This window comes from Sciurus vulgaris (assembly GCF_902686455.1).
Source record: "Sciurus vulgaris genome assembly, chromosome: 15".
Lineage (NCBI taxonomy): Eukaryota > Metazoa > Chordata > Mammalia > Rodentia > Sciuridae > Sciurus > Sciurus vulgaris.
Window position 1 is genome coordinate 50,110,056 of NC_136476.1, and position 18,298 is coordinate 50,128,353.

General features: G+C 37.7%; 1 protein-coding gene across 4 annotated transcripts in view; it reads left to right on the plus strand.

Moving 5' to 3' along the window:
* The window catches only part of ACO1 (aconitase 1), a 54,836-nt gene that overhangs the window by 13,992 nt on the left and 22,546 nt on the right, over positions 1–18,298 (plus strand). For all 4 annotated transcript variants that reach the window (XM_079112204.1, XM_079112202.1, XM_079112203.1 and 1 more), the window contains 7 exons: positions 4,939–5,057; positions 6,132–6,300; positions 7,302–7,439; positions 14,011–14,080; positions 14,190–14,373; positions 15,113–15,252; positions 16,873–17,044. In XM_079112204.1, coding sequence (XP_078968330.1) covers positions 4,961–5,057; positions 6,132–6,300; positions 7,302–7,439; positions 14,011–14,080; positions 14,190–14,373; positions 15,113–15,252; positions 16,873–17,044 — 970 coding nt within the window. In that variant the 5' untranslated portion in view covers positions 4,939–4,960. The remainder of the gene's footprint in view (positions 1–4,938; positions 5,058–6,131; positions 6,301–7,301; positions 7,440–14,010; positions 14,081–14,189; positions 14,374–15,112; positions 15,253–16,872; positions 17,045–18,298) is intronic.

Sequence of the window (18,298 nt, forward strand, 5' to 3'; positions counted from 1 at the left end):
AATCTGGTGTTCAGATAATCTACTCCCCATTCCCACTCTTCCTTGCACAAAATATACCTGTGAGGATCATGGCATTGTACAATTCATCTAGCTGGTATTTCAGTTCGTTTGTTCTACCAAATAATTATCTCGACTTTCAGAATTTAGGTATAGTATGAAGGCGTCAGACACAGTGCAAGTATCCTTTTTTTTGTTTGTTTCTTTTGTGTAAGAACTGTTAACATGCCATACTTATTGACCAGGGGCAAGTGTTCAGCAGTCTAAACATTCTGAAGAGCATCCAAGAAGTACAAGTTCTCATTGATCGCTGTGCTTCCTTGCTTAAAAGATATCATTGCCCATTCTTACCTTTCCATTTCTCTTTTCTGTTGCTGGTTTTCCTCCTGCCTTCATGCAGTATCATCTCATTCTTTGAAACAGGGAAGGCAGAAACAAGAACATATTGTGTGTTAACATTTTCCCCTTCTAAAAAAAGGGGGGAGGGGAAACTAGGATGACACTCCACCCTCTCCCAAAAAATTCAGTTTACTTTCTATGTTCATTCCTCTATTATTATTCAATGAATGAAAATTGGCTAGAACAGAGAAAAGAAGAGGGAACAACGCAATGGATAGGGTGGGAAATGAGAAAAGAAAGGAATTGAAACAGTGGAGTCTGCTTTAGTTATGTGGGCAAGGAATTTAGGTAGAGCTTCCCGGCTAGTTGGTAAGGTTCCTAGATTTAGCTCAGCCCTTGGGGCAGTTTTAGAGTCTGCAGGACCAGTAGTAATACTTGAGAATTAAGGATGGGGTGGAATTCTGGTCAGGAAGAGGGAGAGCTAGGAAGCATGGATAGATGCCCAGTTTCTGCTCAGAATCTGGACCTGTTTCCAAGCCAAAGGTCCTCCTGCCACTTCCTTCTTCACTTGTGATCATTTTGGGGTTTCATAGGAACCTCCAGATCTGCTGCAAGGGTGATAGTATGGGTGGAACCTTGAAGCAGTTCTGAATTCCTGTGTCCTGCAGACTTCTGTGGAGGGTTTTTTTCACCCAACTTCCAAGCAAAGCCAGTTTTGGGTTGCCTTAACACAGCCATTACTGTTTTCTGTTGACCTATGGCTCACTAAAGAGTGGGAGGGAACAAGTAACGATGCCTGGTCCAAACTAGGTGCTGGGGAACCCTTGGAAAGGAGTAAAGATAGCTCCACTTTTCAAGCCTGAATCTCTAGAGGATTTCTTGTGGCTATCTTTAGCTCTAGGAGCACAGTAGTGACCTTCGGAGCAGGAGTTGCTACATCTAGCGAGGTACAATGGGACAATGGAAAGAGCCAGTGTTCAAAATCTAGCTCTGCCTTTTATTAAGAGTATTCCCTTGGGCAAGTTTTCCCATCCCTTTGAGCTGCAGTTTTCACAGTTATAAAATGGGAATAATGATAAGTTTTAATTTATGGAGCTCTTGCCAGGATTAGAGAAGATGGTTTAAAGAATTTGGCACATGCTCCTATTTAGCAAGTGGTAATTGCTTCCTTTTTCCCCTAACCTCTGCAAGTCAGATTTTCTTCATGACTATAATGAAAGTAGATGACTAGTTTTGAAGGGCCACAGGAGGCAGACAATAGAGCTCTTCACACAAACCACTTTCTGTAAGAGCCATATTAGTCTTGAATCCATCCTGAAATATAGGCTTTGGTAGGATGGTGGGAATAGCAGGAATCATATGAGGCTTCCAGTGTTGATAATGCTGAGGCTGTTTGTAAGCTACAGGGAAAGTAAATAGATACATTTGGTCCCCAGTGCATGGTGGCAAATATAAGTATAGCTTAGGAACTGGTTTAACCATAGAATCTTAGCAGACCCTGGCCCCTGGCCTTTAGAACCTAACACAGACCTTATGTTTCAGAAACCTAAGTTCTGGAGAGAGGAATGACCTATCTTAATCCATTCCACAAGGATTTTCCACCACTTTGTCCAGCTGCAGAGACACTAAAAAGTCCTACAGTCTTTGCAGAGATGTTGATCCCTTTCTCCAGTCAGGCAACAACTAGTTTTACTGTTGAAGTTACTGCTATTTGGAGTGGGAAAGTTAGGTCTGGGGACTGTGGCATGAATGACAGAGAGAGTAGCAGTATGGTCTTTTTAAACGTGTGCCTTCAGAATTCCAGTCAGTGGCATGCTTATCTCATTTCTGAGCCCACAGATTTGTAAACTTCTGCAGGCAGGTTAGTATGTTTTTATTAAACAGAGCATTCACAGTTTTTTCTCTCTTGACTGGCTTCTCACTTAGTGGGAATTATTAACAAATCTCTTGCATTTGTGTGGCACTTTATCTTATTAGCACTATCACCTCAAAAACTAAGGCCACCATCCCAGTGCAGCCTGCTTCACTTGTACAGGTTCCTTGCCTACACCCTGGAGGCATTTTGGAGATTCTGGGAACAGTCTCCTTCACTTTCCCTGTGCTACCCTACTGTTTCCTGAATTAGGGTAAACTCTCACCTGGCATCCCTCAGCTTCCAGCAGTGATTCTCAAACTGAACATTTGGGAGGCTGAAGATGGTAATTCCTGCCCTTTCATTCATCTGTTCTGGTTCAGTAGTTCCAGGGGTCGGGAGGGGAGTACTCAGAAATTTTATTTTTAACCAGAAAGGTGCCCAGGTAATTATCATACAGATGGACCAGGTGTGTACTTTTATAAGCAGTTAGGGATATTCCAGCATTCCTGGCTGGCTTTTCTCCATTTAGTCTTCATTCCATAATTCCTGGAGAAAGAAGTTGACTGGCCGAGTTGGGATCAGATGCCTTCTCTCACTACTGCCAAGTGGCAACCGCTGCCAACACCATGTGAGATGAGGTAAAAGGAGTTCCAAGGAAAAAGGCTCTGCACAGAACCTCATTTTCTCCAACTTGGCTTTATCTGGTACCTGGAGCATGTCCTGTTGCCTGCTGCTCTGGTAACTCCAGGAAGACAGAATCCATTTCTCAACCAATTGCTTCTCCTGAAAACTACTTACTACAGCTGCATACTGTTTATTAAAATGCTTAGGACCAGAAGAGTTTCAAATTTCAGATTATTTTGGATTTTGGAATATTTGCATGTGCATAATGAGATGTCATAGGAACGAGACCCAAGTCTCAACATGAATTTCATTTATGCCTCATATGTATCTTATACATGTAGCCTAAAGGTAATTTTAGACAATATTTTTAGTGTGCCAGTGTTTTCATGTGAGGTCAGGTGTGGAATTTTCCACTTGTGGCACCCTGGCAGCACTCAGAAAGTTTGCTCTTTCATTCATTTTGTATTTCAGATTTTTGGAATAGGGTTACTCAACCTGTACTAGACCTTGAGCAGAAGAGATGTGCAAATACCTATTTCTTTTAAATTTTTAACTAGGTTTTTGCTTTTTGTTGTTGTTGTTATATGTGTACATAGCTAAAAAAACAAAAAGGCAAAAACACTAGAGGATATACAATAAAAACTATGTCTTTCTCCCAGTTCTAACTTCTAGGCCCATGTTCCTCTTAAGGGAACCAGTTCGTTATGTCCTTAATGAAGGTAAGCTCCTGTCTATAGAGACAAGGCACACCCTGTAACATTTTATCCTCTCAAACAGTCCTTTCTAAACATGGTGTTTTTTCATTTTATAGTAATATATTGCTCTTTTCCATATGGGTCATTCCATAAATATTTTGAATATGTAAGTAATATTTACTCATATAAACTTAGGGGAAAGCAGGACAGTGTTAACTATTCTTACCTTAAAATGAGACTCAGGCAGGAGGATTATAAATTTAAGGCCAGCCTCAAAAAATGAATGAGGGTCCTAAGCAACTTATGTGAGACCCTGTCTCAAAAAAAAAAAAACAAAACAAAACTGGGAAATAGATTGACTAACAGGTTTTTTGCTCAAGAGGTAAGACCAGAAAAGCAAGTCTGACTCCCACCCCACTTCATTTTGCTTTGAGTTGTGTAATTATTTGAAATTGCTCTTTATCTATATAGTAAGGGTCAGGAATATTGTCTCCCCTTGTTCACTGCTTATAATTTGTAAAATGATAAGCGAGAAGTCCTGGGGTAGATGGTCCTCTGTAAACATATCCGGGGAGTTCAGACCTTTATGCCATCCACAATACTTTAAAGATGGTCTGATGTTTGTGTTTTGCTTTTTGTTGTTGTTGTTATATGTGTACACAGTTAGTCCCCAGCACCAAAAGAAGCAAACAAAATGATTTCCTGATGTCAACATACTGTTGCCACCATATGCCAAAGCAAATCAGGAAGACTTCTAACTATAGCATTCAGGTTTATTTAAAATGCTGCAAAGGCTGTGTGTGTGCCTGTAGTCCTAGCAAATGCTGGAGGCTAAGGCAGGAGGATCATTCAAGGCCAGCCAGTCTCAGCAACTTGGCATGACCCTGTCTCAGAATGAAAAATGAAAAGGACTGGGGGGATGTAGCTCAGTGATAAAGCACCCCTGGGTTCAATTCCCAGTACCAAAAATAAATTAATTAAGTAAAAATTAAAATGCTGCAAAAATTGTTATAATAGAAAATACACAAGACAGAACCAGAAAATGACTGCTCTCAAGTCTCCACTTAAGTTCAGATTTTATACAATTGTGTGTGTGTGTCAGCTCAGCAGTCTGTTCCCATATTCATGGTTTTCTGTGAAACACATCCTTCATTTCCCTTTTGCCCAACTCCTAACAGTGTAAGAATATTGGGAAGTTGTAGAAATAGGACAAAAGAAGTTTGGGATTCTGAGCTCTCTGGAGAGGTAAATGGTTTCACAGTAAAAAGTCCATTTCATTTGCTAAGAGTAGTATTCTTGTCTTCATTTAATTCCCCCCACTCCTCTCTTTTGAAAAACTAAAAAGAGATACAAATCTTTAAGTGACTGTGCTGTAATTGTTAAAAGAGGGTCCAACTTCCCAAAGTAATAAGTTGTTCTTTTTCTCAGGGACACGTGATTATCAGTAATCATGAAGAACCCATTTGCACACCTTGCTGAGCCCTTGGATCCTGCACAACCAGAAAAAAAATTCTTCAATTTGAATAAATTGGAGGATTCAAGATATGGTAGGTACATAGTCTATAATGTAATTCTCTGATAGCAGTTGGGATTCATTTGCATAACAGTTAAGCTATGTGATTCATTCACTTTTAGGAGCATGGGAAGAAGGAATAGCAGAGAATGGGTGAATGTTCTTAGATTAAGCACACAAACTCACACACACCTTTCTTACATTGGTTGTTTTTAGTAGGTAATGATTATATAAATGTAACTTTATCTAAAAAATTAATAATACATAGTGTTTGTAGATACATAGCCTATCATTTTATGTGAGTAACAACCATATGGGATCATGTTTATAAAATGTAAGAAGTCCTGAGTGAGCTTAGGCCCAGATGGAGTCAATGATGTGTACTCAGATAACAAGCATGAAGGCAGCAGAGGATAAGAACACAAGTTATTTTTATTCCAAATCCTGTGCTTTTTCCTCTCATTTACTGTCTTTTCCACATAATAGTGGTAAATAATTTTCATATATCAAGATTTACCTTCTGTTTTGTAAATAAACAAAATAGGTTTTCTTATGAATTACCATTGTTTTATCCTAGAAACTGCAGTTACTAGTGGCTGTGCTATGTAGTATTCAGGGTTTTATTTTATATGAAAGATTCTATGGGCTCAATTACAGTAATTGTAAGGAGATTATTTTTTCTCATTTCTTGAGCATTACTTTTCATAAGAAATGTTATTCTGTGCAAGTATATGAATATATATAACACTTGCTAACATGATACAGTGAAAATCTAGACTGATGGTGAGATGAGATGACTTGAGGGAAAATTTGTGTTGAAATCCAAGGCAAGGCAGCCTTTAATAGGAAGAAATAAATGGTAATATTTGTGTTTTGACTAGCCTATGAGTATTTTCTAGTACTGAATGTCTCTTAAACCCACTTATTATCTTGAACTGTCAGCTAATTGACCCCATTTATCTATTGGAAGAATGATTTGATGCCTCATCTCAAGTTTGCATAATGATGGGCTTTAAAAGAGCTCTTAGAATATGGTATCTCATGGGGTTTTGGTTTTGATTTTTTGAGTTTTTGTTGTTGTTTTCTAATGCTTCCCCTTCATTCCCAGGACGCCTACCATTTTCAATCAGAGTTCTCCTGGAGGCAGCTGTTCGGAACTGTGATGAATTTTTAGTGAAGAAAAATGACATTGAAAATATCCTAAATTGGAATGTCGTGCAGCATAAGAACATAGAAGTACCATTTAAGCCTGCCCGTGTCATCCTACAAGACTTTACGTGAGCCTAATAGCACTTCTTTCTTTGCTGCCTCCTTTGTTGGCCTTTCAAGAAAAAATTTATTATTTTTATTTTTAAACCAACCTAAAAAATCTGTATAGTGATTGTATAATTTATCATCTAATATCCAGACACTGTTGAAATCAAAAGGGGTTCTTGTTCCTGGCAGCAAGAATAAACTGGCAATCCCAGATGTGTTGTCACCCTCCAATGACTATTGTCACTGTCCTTGGTCTTGAGGATCCTAGTCCTGAGTATCCTAGGGAAAGGTAGGAAAGTGCATGGAGCAGAGCTTTTGTGGAACCTCTTGCCCAGGGAGCCAGGTTTCTGACAGCTATACTTGAACACTCTGTTGCTGTCTGTGAGGGGAGATAATGTACTTCACAGGCCTGACTGTTAAGCCTTAGCCCACATCCTGCTGTTCCTAGGAATCCTTGCTTCCCATCACAGTCCCTTTTCTGAGACAGTCTTTCCATTTTTAAATGATACCATTTTTTTCCAGACAGCCCAATTTCATTTTTCTAGAGGAAAATCACTGAATTTTATACTTTCAAGATGTTAAGATTTAACATAAATCTGATTCATAGCCTACTTTTCTAAATTACATCTATTCTTTTAAATTTGGCAAAGTTGAAGGTGTGATCTGTCTGTCTTCTTCAGATCTTTGTCCACCCACCATGGGAATAGTAAGTGGTCACAGCAGTAAAAGTTCTGAGTGTGTATGTGCTGGCTTTCCCAGTTTCTTTGTTTAGACCATAATTGTCATTAAATTTTAGATAGTGGTAAAATTGAATGAAGAGGCTCCTCAGTTATAGCACTTGTTTGCTCTGTGACTTCTATTGGACAAAATATGCTTAGAAACTTTCACTTTCCTAAGTCATCTGTTGTGATCAACTCTGACAAGGTGGTCCCTTATCAATATATTCAATGGTGGCAAAAACTGCAAAATCTGATTATACCTGATTAAGGCTATTTTCTGCTTAATTCTTTCTCTCTCTTAGGGGCGTGCCAGCTGTGGTTGACTTTGCTGCAATGCGTGATGCCGTGAAAAAGTTGGGAGGCAATCCAGAGAAAATAAACCCAGTCTGTCCTGCTGATCTTGTAATTGACCATTCTATCCAGGTTGACTTCAACAGAAGGTGAGGAGGGATTATGTTGAATACCTGGGTTTTTTGCTTTGTGTAAAATCTTGGAATACAAGTCTTTTTTTTTTTTTTTTTCTTTTTTAATGTGTGTATATATACTTAAAAGAAGAAAACATTTAAAAGGCATTGCCAGGAAAATTCAAATTTAATGCAGATTTTTTCCATTGAATATTTTTTAGGGCGAATGAATTTTCAAAGTCTTACACGTGTGTTTGCTTCTTGGGTGGGAACAACCTTGAAAACACACACAGTAAGTTCTGTCATCAGAGCTTGTCAATGCTATCAGTGGTTGATTTTTAAGCGTTTGTATTTTTTTCATCCCCTGGAGCTTTATTCCTTTTTGATCCCAAGTGACTTTCATACCTGATTGTCTGTGCCTCTCCATGTGGTTTTCATAGTGTCGATTCTTTTTTCCCCGCTTGTTTCTTCTGTTTGGGATATCCTCTCCTATCCTGCCCAAACCCTACCTGTCTTTCCTGGCCAGCTTAAATCCTTTTCTGTTAGGAGTCCCTCGCTCTCCAGCCTATGTCAAGCTGTGGTTCTTGGAGAGAAGTCGTTGCTTGAGTTGCCTTGGCAAGTGGACTTTTGGCTCTCCAAATATGAAAGCTGAGAGTGTAATAGGCATTTAACATACTAAACCAGGTGACCTTGAAATTATCCTTGGATTAGATGAGAATCTTGATGACTCAGTTAAGGTGGTTATAATACCTTTAGAAAGGAAAAATAAATGTCTAAAGATGTTAGGATTCTTTTTTATCTGTTTTCTCATCATTGAAATCCAAAAGTATTGGTATTATAATGTCCGAGTAAAGAAAAACATTTACTGGGGAATGAAATTGACCAAATTACACTGTTATATTGTACACATGTGTAACAACAAATCCCACTGTTATGTGTAATATAATGTACCAATAAAAAGGGAAAAAATTAAAATTAAATAAAAAGAATACCTTTTTCAAAGAAGAAAATTTAATGTATAGCAACTTAGGCCTGACCTCTTACTAGACTTTAAAGGTAAATAAATACTATTTAAGCAAAGTACATGTTATTAATCCTAGCCCTCTGAAGAAATAACTAAGTCTATAAGATTAACAATCAAATAGTAATGGTCAATTTTCCTGATTCAGTTTATTTTAATGAATTTATATCCCTCAATCTTATTCTCCCAAAGACTTTTCTTTAAATGGGAGGTGTTCAGAGTGAATCTTTGGGTTAAAATAACATCAGGGCATTAAACATTATGCATTCCTAGCTTCCTTTAGTATACACATAAAAAAAAAAAAAATACATTAAAAAATGTCAGAAATGTGCTACAATAGCTGGGTGCAGTGGCTCACACCTGTAATCACAGCAGCTTGGGAGGCTGAGGCAGGAGGATTGCAAGTTCAAAACCAGCCTCAGCAACTTAGCAAGACCCTGTCTCAAAATTTAAATATTTTTTTTTTTTTTAACAAAAGACTGGGAACATGGATCAGTGGTCAAGCACGCCTGGGTTCAATCCCTAATACCACACACACACACAAAAAAAGTGCCACAGCAGAATCCCAGTGAAGCATTTAGTGATTTGATAGAATCCATGCCATTGATCTTGAGGAAAAATCAGTCACCTTTGCCCTTTGAATTAAAATGTTATAGATAGGAATGAGATGAGAAGAAACTCTCCTGTTTGTCCTTTGTTCTAAAAGGCAGAGTTTGTACCACCAAACCATGAAGATCTCAATGTAAAGATGTAAAAATCAACTATTGCTGTGAAACACAGTTGCCCCAGAATCTCAGTGGCAATCAGTGATAAGAATTTATACCTAGTATATCCACAAGTTGGTTAGAAAGTAAGCTGACTGGGTTGAGGTCAGCTGGGCAACTTTGCTTTCCCACTGCAGTGACTGGTTTCTCTGGTTCCCACTGAGTGGTTCCCACTGCTTACTCTGAACTACCACCTGGAGGGCAGCTGGGGCAGCTCTGCTCCTTTGTTTCTTTTGGGGCCCAGGCTAAAGGAGAAAACAGTTACCTGGTGATCTCAGGCTCAGAAGGACAGTCAGAAAAGCACAACACCTCTTAAGGACCATTGAAGGATCATATCTGTTCCTGATGGCACTTATCAGAGGAAGTTACACAAGCAAGCCAAGAATTGGGGTGTGGAAGTACGGTCCATTTTTTTGTAGGGATAACTACAGGATTACAGAACAAGGATTTGGATATCAGGTGCTGTTAGGAGGCTGGTATCTTAACTTAGAAATATGACTACATAAGGTTGTTCAATAGGGAAAGAAAGAACTTCCAGATACAATGCTGAGGAAATCAGGCATTTAGTGGAAGGAGCAGTTCATATAAATGAAAACATTAATGTTTAAAAAATAAGAAAATGTTGTGGTACATGTGCTAAATGTCTTGAGAAAGGCCTTTCTAAATTTAGAATCAATGAATAAAACAAGGGGAAAAACCTGTAGATTTAATGACTTCAAAGTTAAAAGGAAGTAACTTGAAAAATATTCACAACAAATATAACAAAGGGTTAATATCCTTAATTTATTGAGAGTACATGTAATCCATTTAGAAAAATAGTAAGACTCAGCAGATAAATAGGCAAAGGGAAGTGTATATTCACACTAAAAGGAATTCCATGTGGTAAACAGTATTAGAGCCTTTTCAGTCTTATAGGTAATAAAGTATATTTGAGATACCATTTTCTCTTATCACTATAGGCAAGATTAGAAAATAAACATTAATTATAAAATGTGTCATGAAGGAGGCACTTTTATATGCTAATAGCACTGTAAATTAGAAATGATGAAAGCAGTATATAGTAAGACCTTAGAAATTTCCATATCCTTTGTCCTGGAATTTTTGCTTCCAAGCTTATCTTTAAAGGTGACCAAAATTGAGAAAAAGCTTAATGGCCAATAAAGTTCATTAATTTTTTTTTTATAAATGAAAACCTATAGATAATCTAAATGTTCAACAAAGTGAATGATTTATTAAGTTATGGTACATGCCTGAAGTGAATTATTAGGTAACCTCTCAGTTATATTTATAAGGTACTTTATCTCTTGGAACATGTTCCTGTTGTAGTTCAGTGTGCCAGGTGCTAAATTTCATGTATAGTGTTATTTCAGCTATATTGAAAGTTATATAGGAATTAAAAGATTGGAAAGAGGTACAGTTTGAGACCCTGTCTAAAAATAAAAAATAAATAGGGCTGGGAATGTAGCTTAGGTATAAAATAACCATTCCCCAGTAAATATTGCAAATATCCAAACCATATAAATTCAGAATAAAGAAAAATGTGCTCTGTCCCTGAAGCAACAGTTCTTGGATAAGAGATTGAATACTTGTCAACTTTCTCTTTACTTTCAACTCTGAAACCATCCTTAGGTAACACATCCATTTGTCTGTCTCTCTTTCTCTGTCTTTTCTTCCTCTTTAGATTATATGAGCTCAATTCAGTGTTTTGGTTTCAAAAGGAAGAGTTAAAAATATAGGCATTAAATTGTATTCTATTTGAGAATAAGGTCATTTCCTAAAGTCCCACTCACAAGTAGACTCACAAAAATAGCCATCTTCCTCTTCCTTGGAGACTCATTGATGTTCCTAGGCTTACCTTCATTTCACTGGTCTGGAAGGTGAAAAAGTACCAGTGGAAACAGAATTGTAATTGATTTCTTGTCTGAAGTCTGCTGACTCAAAATTTAAAGTGTTCATGGTTATTACTGCATCTGTGTCATTACCAATTACCTTCTGACTTTTTTCCTCTTCAAATTTTGAGTTCTATCAACTCTGATTTCAATTTTTAATGGACTTTTTCATTTATATTGTACTACTAAAAACCTTATTATAAAAGCAGCAAAATCCAGGGGTTAACTTTGATTCAGATATCCAAATCTAGTGAAAATACATACTTAGAACATTTTTCATTAGAAATGTTTTCATTGGTGGTGTGGTGTTTTCTTGAGTTTTGGTTTTGCAACTTGACATCCTGGTCTCTTTCCTCATTTTCTCATTTTTTAAAGGCATTAAATGTGATATGTCTTAATTCTTTTGGAACTGTGTACTTAGAGCTTATTTCCATCTTTGTTCCAGAAATAAGCTAGTAAAACTGGATAAGGGGTATGGTAGGGTGAGACATTTTTTAGTTAATTATTTCTGAAAATAATTTCTGGTCTAGTTTGAATAATATTATTTGGCCTCACATCATCTTTGGGAATTAAGGATCTAACTAACACATTATTGTACTGTTTTGCACAGTTACCTTGGAAATACCCTTTTTGAAAATTCCAGCAAGAATTTTGCAATTTCTGATCAGATTTTATGAGTATGAAAACTGTAAATATTCCTTGGGAACTGCTAAAGCACCATTCAGTGTAATTCTCAGGAACTATGAACTGTGTACAAATGTGAATTCAAATTTTGTAACTAAGAAATTTTCCCTGTAGTCTATGATGTCATTCACAGTCAGAGACCTTATTAAAAGATAACTAGATTGGGCTAATTTAGGAAAGTTCAAAGAAGTTAAAAAAAATCTGAACTCCATGTGTGTTTATTCATTCTAGTAACTGGAGTAGGCTAATTGAGCCAGGTTTAGCATAGTTGTTTTGTTTTCATGAGTAAACAGGCTTAGTACCTAGAATTACCATATCATAGAACAGCCAAAGTGTTTCTGGCTTCTGCTCATCCTGTGAGTAGATTGCTTCTATCATACAGATGTACCTAACATTTTTTCTGAGGTAGCTGTCTCCCTTCCAACCCTGGTTCTGCTATGAGAAGCTCTGATATCTTCCTGGTGCTGCAGGGAAGAGGAATAAAGATAGTGACTAGAAGCCAGAAGTGCTCAAAGTACAGAAGGAGAAGAGATCGGGCACCAGGGGCAGGACCACACATTTTCTCACCTGTTCTAGTTGAAATAATGGTTAGAGATGCCTTCTTGGATTTTTTTTTTTTTTTAATTAAATCAGCTAACTTAATGGACATAGCATGAGCCATTATTTATTCAGGAAACAGGTTAGTTTAAGAAGAGAGGATAAGTGAATTTTTAACACAGTGGTCACCAGAGAGAAGGAGTATATCATCCTGGTAGAGGAGTCATATAGTTGTCCAAAGGAGTGTCACTTGATCCGGATCCCAAAGCATGAAATAATCAGTAAACATTAACAGTTACGTTAATTTATGAAGTCCGACTTCAGTCTTAATGATTACTGTTTCCTTAATCTGTGATTATCAAATTATGAGTGCCTTCTCTGTGCTAAAACTGGAGTTGTGGGATGACTTATTCTGACTCAAAAGAATGCAGCTTGATAATAAAATTTCCTGGAAAATCACATTGATGCTCTGCTTTACTGGTGGTGTTCCTGATGTACTGAATGACTTTGAGTAAACCTCAGTAAGTAATCTGACATGTTCTTGGATAGTACCGTTTTCCTGATAAACTACTATCTGAGAGAGAGGAGATCGTGATTCTTAAAGTGAATGAGGGCACCTGGCTCCATCTCCCAAAATACACAGGGGAGCAGCCATGACTGCTCAGCTCAGAGAAGTGGTCATGGACAGGAAGCAGGTATAGACACAAGGGTTCCCTAAATGTCTACTCTGCTCTTGTCACAGAAATGTCTTTAGTTTGTTACTGAGAGTCAAACTTTATGTTTAGTTTTAAATTGAATTAAACTAGATTTTTCTGTCCACCATGCTTAAGTACATTGTAGAATCACTTGAACCAAATAATTGCTGTTTACTGTGTCAGTCAGCTTTTTTTCCTGCTGTGACCAAAAGACCTGACAGGAAAAATTTTAGAGGAGAAAAAGTTCATTTAGGGGCTCACAGTTTCAGAGGTTTCGGTTCATAGAGAGTGGGCTCCATTCCTTGGGGTTTGAGATGAGGCAGAACATCATGACAGAAGAGTGTGGTGGAGGGAAGTGGCTGAAGATGTAGCAGCAGGAAGCAGGGAGAGAGATATCTGCTCAACAAAGACAAAATATATATCCCAAAGGCACACACCCAAGGATCCACCTCCTCCAGCCACACCCTACCTGCCTATAGGTATCACTCAGTTAATCCCTGCCAGGGGATTAATTCGCTCTTTGGGTTAAGGCTCTTGTAACCCAGTCATTTTACCTCTAAACCTTCTTGCATTGTGTTACATGAACTTTTTGGGGGCACCTAATACCTAAACCATAATAGCTTACTTTTGCTGTTACCTCTCCTTTTCCAGATTGTAAAGAGTGAAATTTGTATCTGGGCATGGTGGTGCGTGCCTGTAATTCCAGTGACGTAGGACGCTGAGGCAGGAGGATAACAGCTGAAGGCCAGCCCCAGCAATTTAGCAAGGCCCTAAGCAACTTAGTGAGACCCTGTCTCAAAAATGAAAAACAGAAAGGGCTGGGTGGGGATGTGGTTCAGTAGCTAAGCACCCCTGGGTTCAATCCCTGCTACCAAAAATAAATAAAGGAGTGAAATTTATAATGCTACCCAGCAAGGCTGCAAATACAATTGCCATTTTGTTAATTCATCACCAATAGATTTAAACTGTAATATTTTAAGCCTTGAAGTTTATACATTTAGTTTTTCTTTTTGACAGGGCTGACAGTTTACAGAAGAATCAGGACCTAGAATTTGAAAGAAATAGAGAACGATTTGAATTTTTAAAGGTATGGGCAGAGTTTGGTTTTCTATTTGTGGGGTACAAGAGAGAGGTGTTCAGACTGGGTAGAGTAGAATTATGTTGGTATTCATGATATTCTTTCTGTTCAATCCCAGTGGGGTTCTCAGGCTTTTCGCAACATGAGGATTATTCCCCCTGGTTCAGGAATCATCCACCAGGTGAATTTGGAGTACTTAGCAAGAGTGGTGTTTGATCAGGATGGATATTATTACCCAGACAGTCTCGTGGGCACAGATTCACATACTACCATGATTGACGGTTTGGGTGTTCTTGGTTGGGGTAAGTGTTCTTTCACATTCCTTTTCCATTTGTGCTGTTCTGTGACATGTACCTTAATTCACTTTGCTGCAGTTAAATCTCAGTAGCATATATTTGTGTTATTACAAATATAGGAGAATTATTTTTGTTTGTTTACTGTTGTATTTCTAGTGCCCAGGACATTGCCTTGCATCTGATAGGAACTCAGACTATGTTTGGAAAAATAAACTGGAATAAGAGGTTAGGGACACTTTGCATAAGTAAAAATTAACTGAGATGCTTATTAAAAATGGAGATTTCCGCCAGGCACAGTGACATAAACCTGTAATCCCAGCATCTTGGCAGACTGAAGTAGGAGGATCACAAGTTTGAAACTAGCCTCAATAACTTAGTGAGACCTTGTCTCAAAATTTAAAAAAATAAAAAGGGCTGAAGATGTAGCTCAGTGGTTGAGAGCTTGCCTTTGCATCAAAGCTCTGAGTTCAATTTCCAGTAACTCCCTCTCACACACAAAAAAGAGACTCCTAAACCCTACCCACATTGGGTGTGGCTTTGGAGGATGTTGATAACAGCAACTAGTGATGGATATACTTTTAAGGAATACTTGTTAAAGATTGTACAGTGGAAAATAGAGAAAATAGCTGCCTCTTATAGAATTACAACTGTACCAGTTAAACTTTGTAATTGAGTTTATTGAATTGATAGCTGAGGGATACAATGAAAAACAATGGAAACATTCTGGCTATACTGTTCATTGCAGGTGTGGGTGGTATTGAAGCAGAAGCTGTCATGCTGGGTCAGCCAATCAGCATGGTGCTTCCCCAGGTGATTGGCTACAGATTGATGGGAAAGCCCCAAGCTCTGGTAACATCTACTGACATCGTGCTCACCATTACCAAGGTAACTCATTAACAAAGAAGAAATACAGAGTGGAGTCTCTTTGGAAATACAAGGAAACAATGTTGATAGTCTTAAAAGGAGATGAGATAATGAGAATATTCTGGTTTAGATGATTTTGTACATTTCACTCTTTAGCTGCCTGAATCTTTTTCTTAATTTAAAAAATTGTGACGTACTTTAAATATGCAGTAATTAAGATGATATTTATATGCCCACCTTTTAGATTTAACAAATGACAATATTTTGCCATATTTGCATCATGATTGTTTTTAAAGAAGTAAGTATATAGTGTTTATGACTAACCCCCCTCTTCTCATTCTTAGAAATAATCACTATCCTGCAGTTGTGAGAATCATTTCCATGCATATATTAATACTTTGTCTACATTTTTTCCCCATGGTTTTTCTTTATATGTAAATAGCAAATTAGTTCCTTGCGGTGTTTGAGTTTTTAAATTTACTTATCTGTTTTATAAGTTACATCATTATAACAGAAGGTTTTCCACGTTGGAAAATAGTAGGGTGTTTTTTCTTGAACTTCTATAAGAAACCATATGTTTTTGGTTTGTGTGATTTGCTTGCTGTGCAAAAAGAAGGCAGTTTCATTTTAGAAAACTGCTTTTTTTATTATCACAAACTTTTTTGTTTGTATAATTTGGAGGCTTGGGGTCTTGTATAGGCACCACAGTGTAAAAGGCCAGAAAAAATAGAAAATGAAAAAAAAAGTTTCTTTGATTTAATTTTGTGGAATTTGGAATTTGGAATTGGATTTATTTGAACACCATACATAGCTTCTCACTTATCACAAATATCTATACACTGTTTTTCAAACATGGAATAATATAGGACTTGCCCACACAAAATTTATCAGAAACCACATAACCAAAAGAGCTTTTCCATGTGATTGTGTTCTGTGAAACTGACTTTGTGCAAAGTTCCAGCAGTCCCAAGAGCCTTGCCCCTGGCTGAGGGCCTGTGTGGAAAGATGGGGTCAGGCTATATTTTTGTTGTTGATGTTACATTCAACTTGTTGCATACATTTTATGCATTATACTTTTGAAAATAAGCCATTTACTTATTCAGCTAGTATGATTACATAATGATTTAGATTGGAAAAATTTAATTTTTTAACACTTGGCACTTCTAGTGATCTGAAGAGTGCTTCTCATTTTGAAAAAAATGTTCCTAAATGTTATTCGTATTTTTGGTCATAACTATTTTGATATAATCTTAGATTTACTGAGAATTGGTGGAGAGATAATATTGAGAGTCCCTGTTACCTCTCTCCCAGCTTCTCTTGTTAACATCTTAAATAACCGTGGCACATTTTTCAAAGCTAAGAAGTTAACATTGGTATGGCACTTTTGACCACAGACTTCTCCAGGTTTTTCATTAATGTCCCTTTGCTGTTTTAGGATCCAGTCCAGGATGTCATATTGCATTTAGGTGACATTGCTTTTTAAGTTTTGTGTTTTAAAATAATCTAAAATGGGCTAATTTGTTACTTGTGTTTACAAGTAATAAGGGAACTTAAAGAATTATAAGAATTACAAGGTGGCAGTTCTTCATTTTAAACATAGGCTATCAAGTCTCAAACATTTCTGTTGTTTCTGCTGCTTAGCACCTCCGCCAGGTTGGAGTTGTGGGCAAATTCGTCGAGTTCTTTGGGCCAGGAGTAGTCCAGTTGTCCATTGCTGATCGAGCTACAATCGCGAACATGTGTCCAGAGTATGGAGCAACAGCTGCCTTTTTCCCAGTTGATGAAGTTAGTATCAAGTACCTGGTACAGACAGGTAAGTGAAGGACTATGAAAGCAGAGAACTCCTTGTTAAAGTTTCATGGAACACTGAGAATCTGAGCCCTACCTACTTCCTCTGCCCCTCACAATGCTCTTGGCTTAGAGTTACATGGCATTTTTTCACTCTGAAGTCAAGATGGGTGTTGGGATTTAAGGAGGCACAAAACAGAGATGGTACTGCCCATAGGAAGAGCTCTGGTGCTCCAGAAACCTGGATATTTGTACAGGGTTTTTGGCAACTAGTTTCTGACATGAACAAGTTATGTTAATGTAGCTCTTGTAGACCAGGCACTTGGCATGCGTTTGCTGTCTTCCTCTTCACATATCCATAGAGGAGATGGACTAGTTAGTTAAATAGGAGAGAAAACTGATGGTCAGAGAAGTATTATTCTCTAAGGCTAATAAATAACAGTTGGAATCCCAGCCTGCAGCTCTCTGGGTTCAAAAGGGCCCTCACTCTGCAATGCCCATCTCATGTTGTCCAAACACTGAAATGACAGATTGCATAAGAAAGTATTCTATATCAGTGGATCTGTTACTTGGTATAAATTTGCTTAGACATTTGACTTTTTCTTTGAGAACGCCTTTTTAAAAATAAATTCTCACCAGGCACAGTGGCTTACACCTGTAATCCCAGAGGCTTGAGAAGCTGAAGTGGAAGATCACAAGTTCTGTCAAGCCTCAGTATTTAGTGGGGCCCTAAGCAACTTAGAGAGACCCTGTCTCAAAATTTAAAAATTTTAAAAATGACTGGGGTTGTGACTCAGTGGTAAAGTGTCCCAGAATTCAGTCTTCAGTTCAAAAAAAGGATGTTTGATATTCATTCTGTTACTCATTTTCTGTGTTGTTGATATCAGGTCTAGATCCCAGACATGCAGCAATAAACAAGATAAATAAAGCCCCTGCCCTCGTACAGCTTATGTTCCTATGAGGGAGGAAGAAGGCAAACAAGTAAGCAGATACAAAAGTGGGACAGTGAAGAAGAAAGCTGAGAAGTGGTTAGAGTGCTTAAAAATGCTTTTTCTATAGGAAAGTCAACAAAGGGCTGATGGAGCTTATATTTGAACAGATGTCTGAGCAAAGGGAGGGAGCAAGCCATGGGAAGGGATTTGTGAGAACCCTCATAAATCCAAGTCTTCTCCCATAGCCTGAGGAAATTCCTCTGGAAGTAGTAAAGATTATGATGAATAACATTTATTTTTAAAAGTGTTATTAAATATAACTGCATTAGAATTAATACATTCCTTTG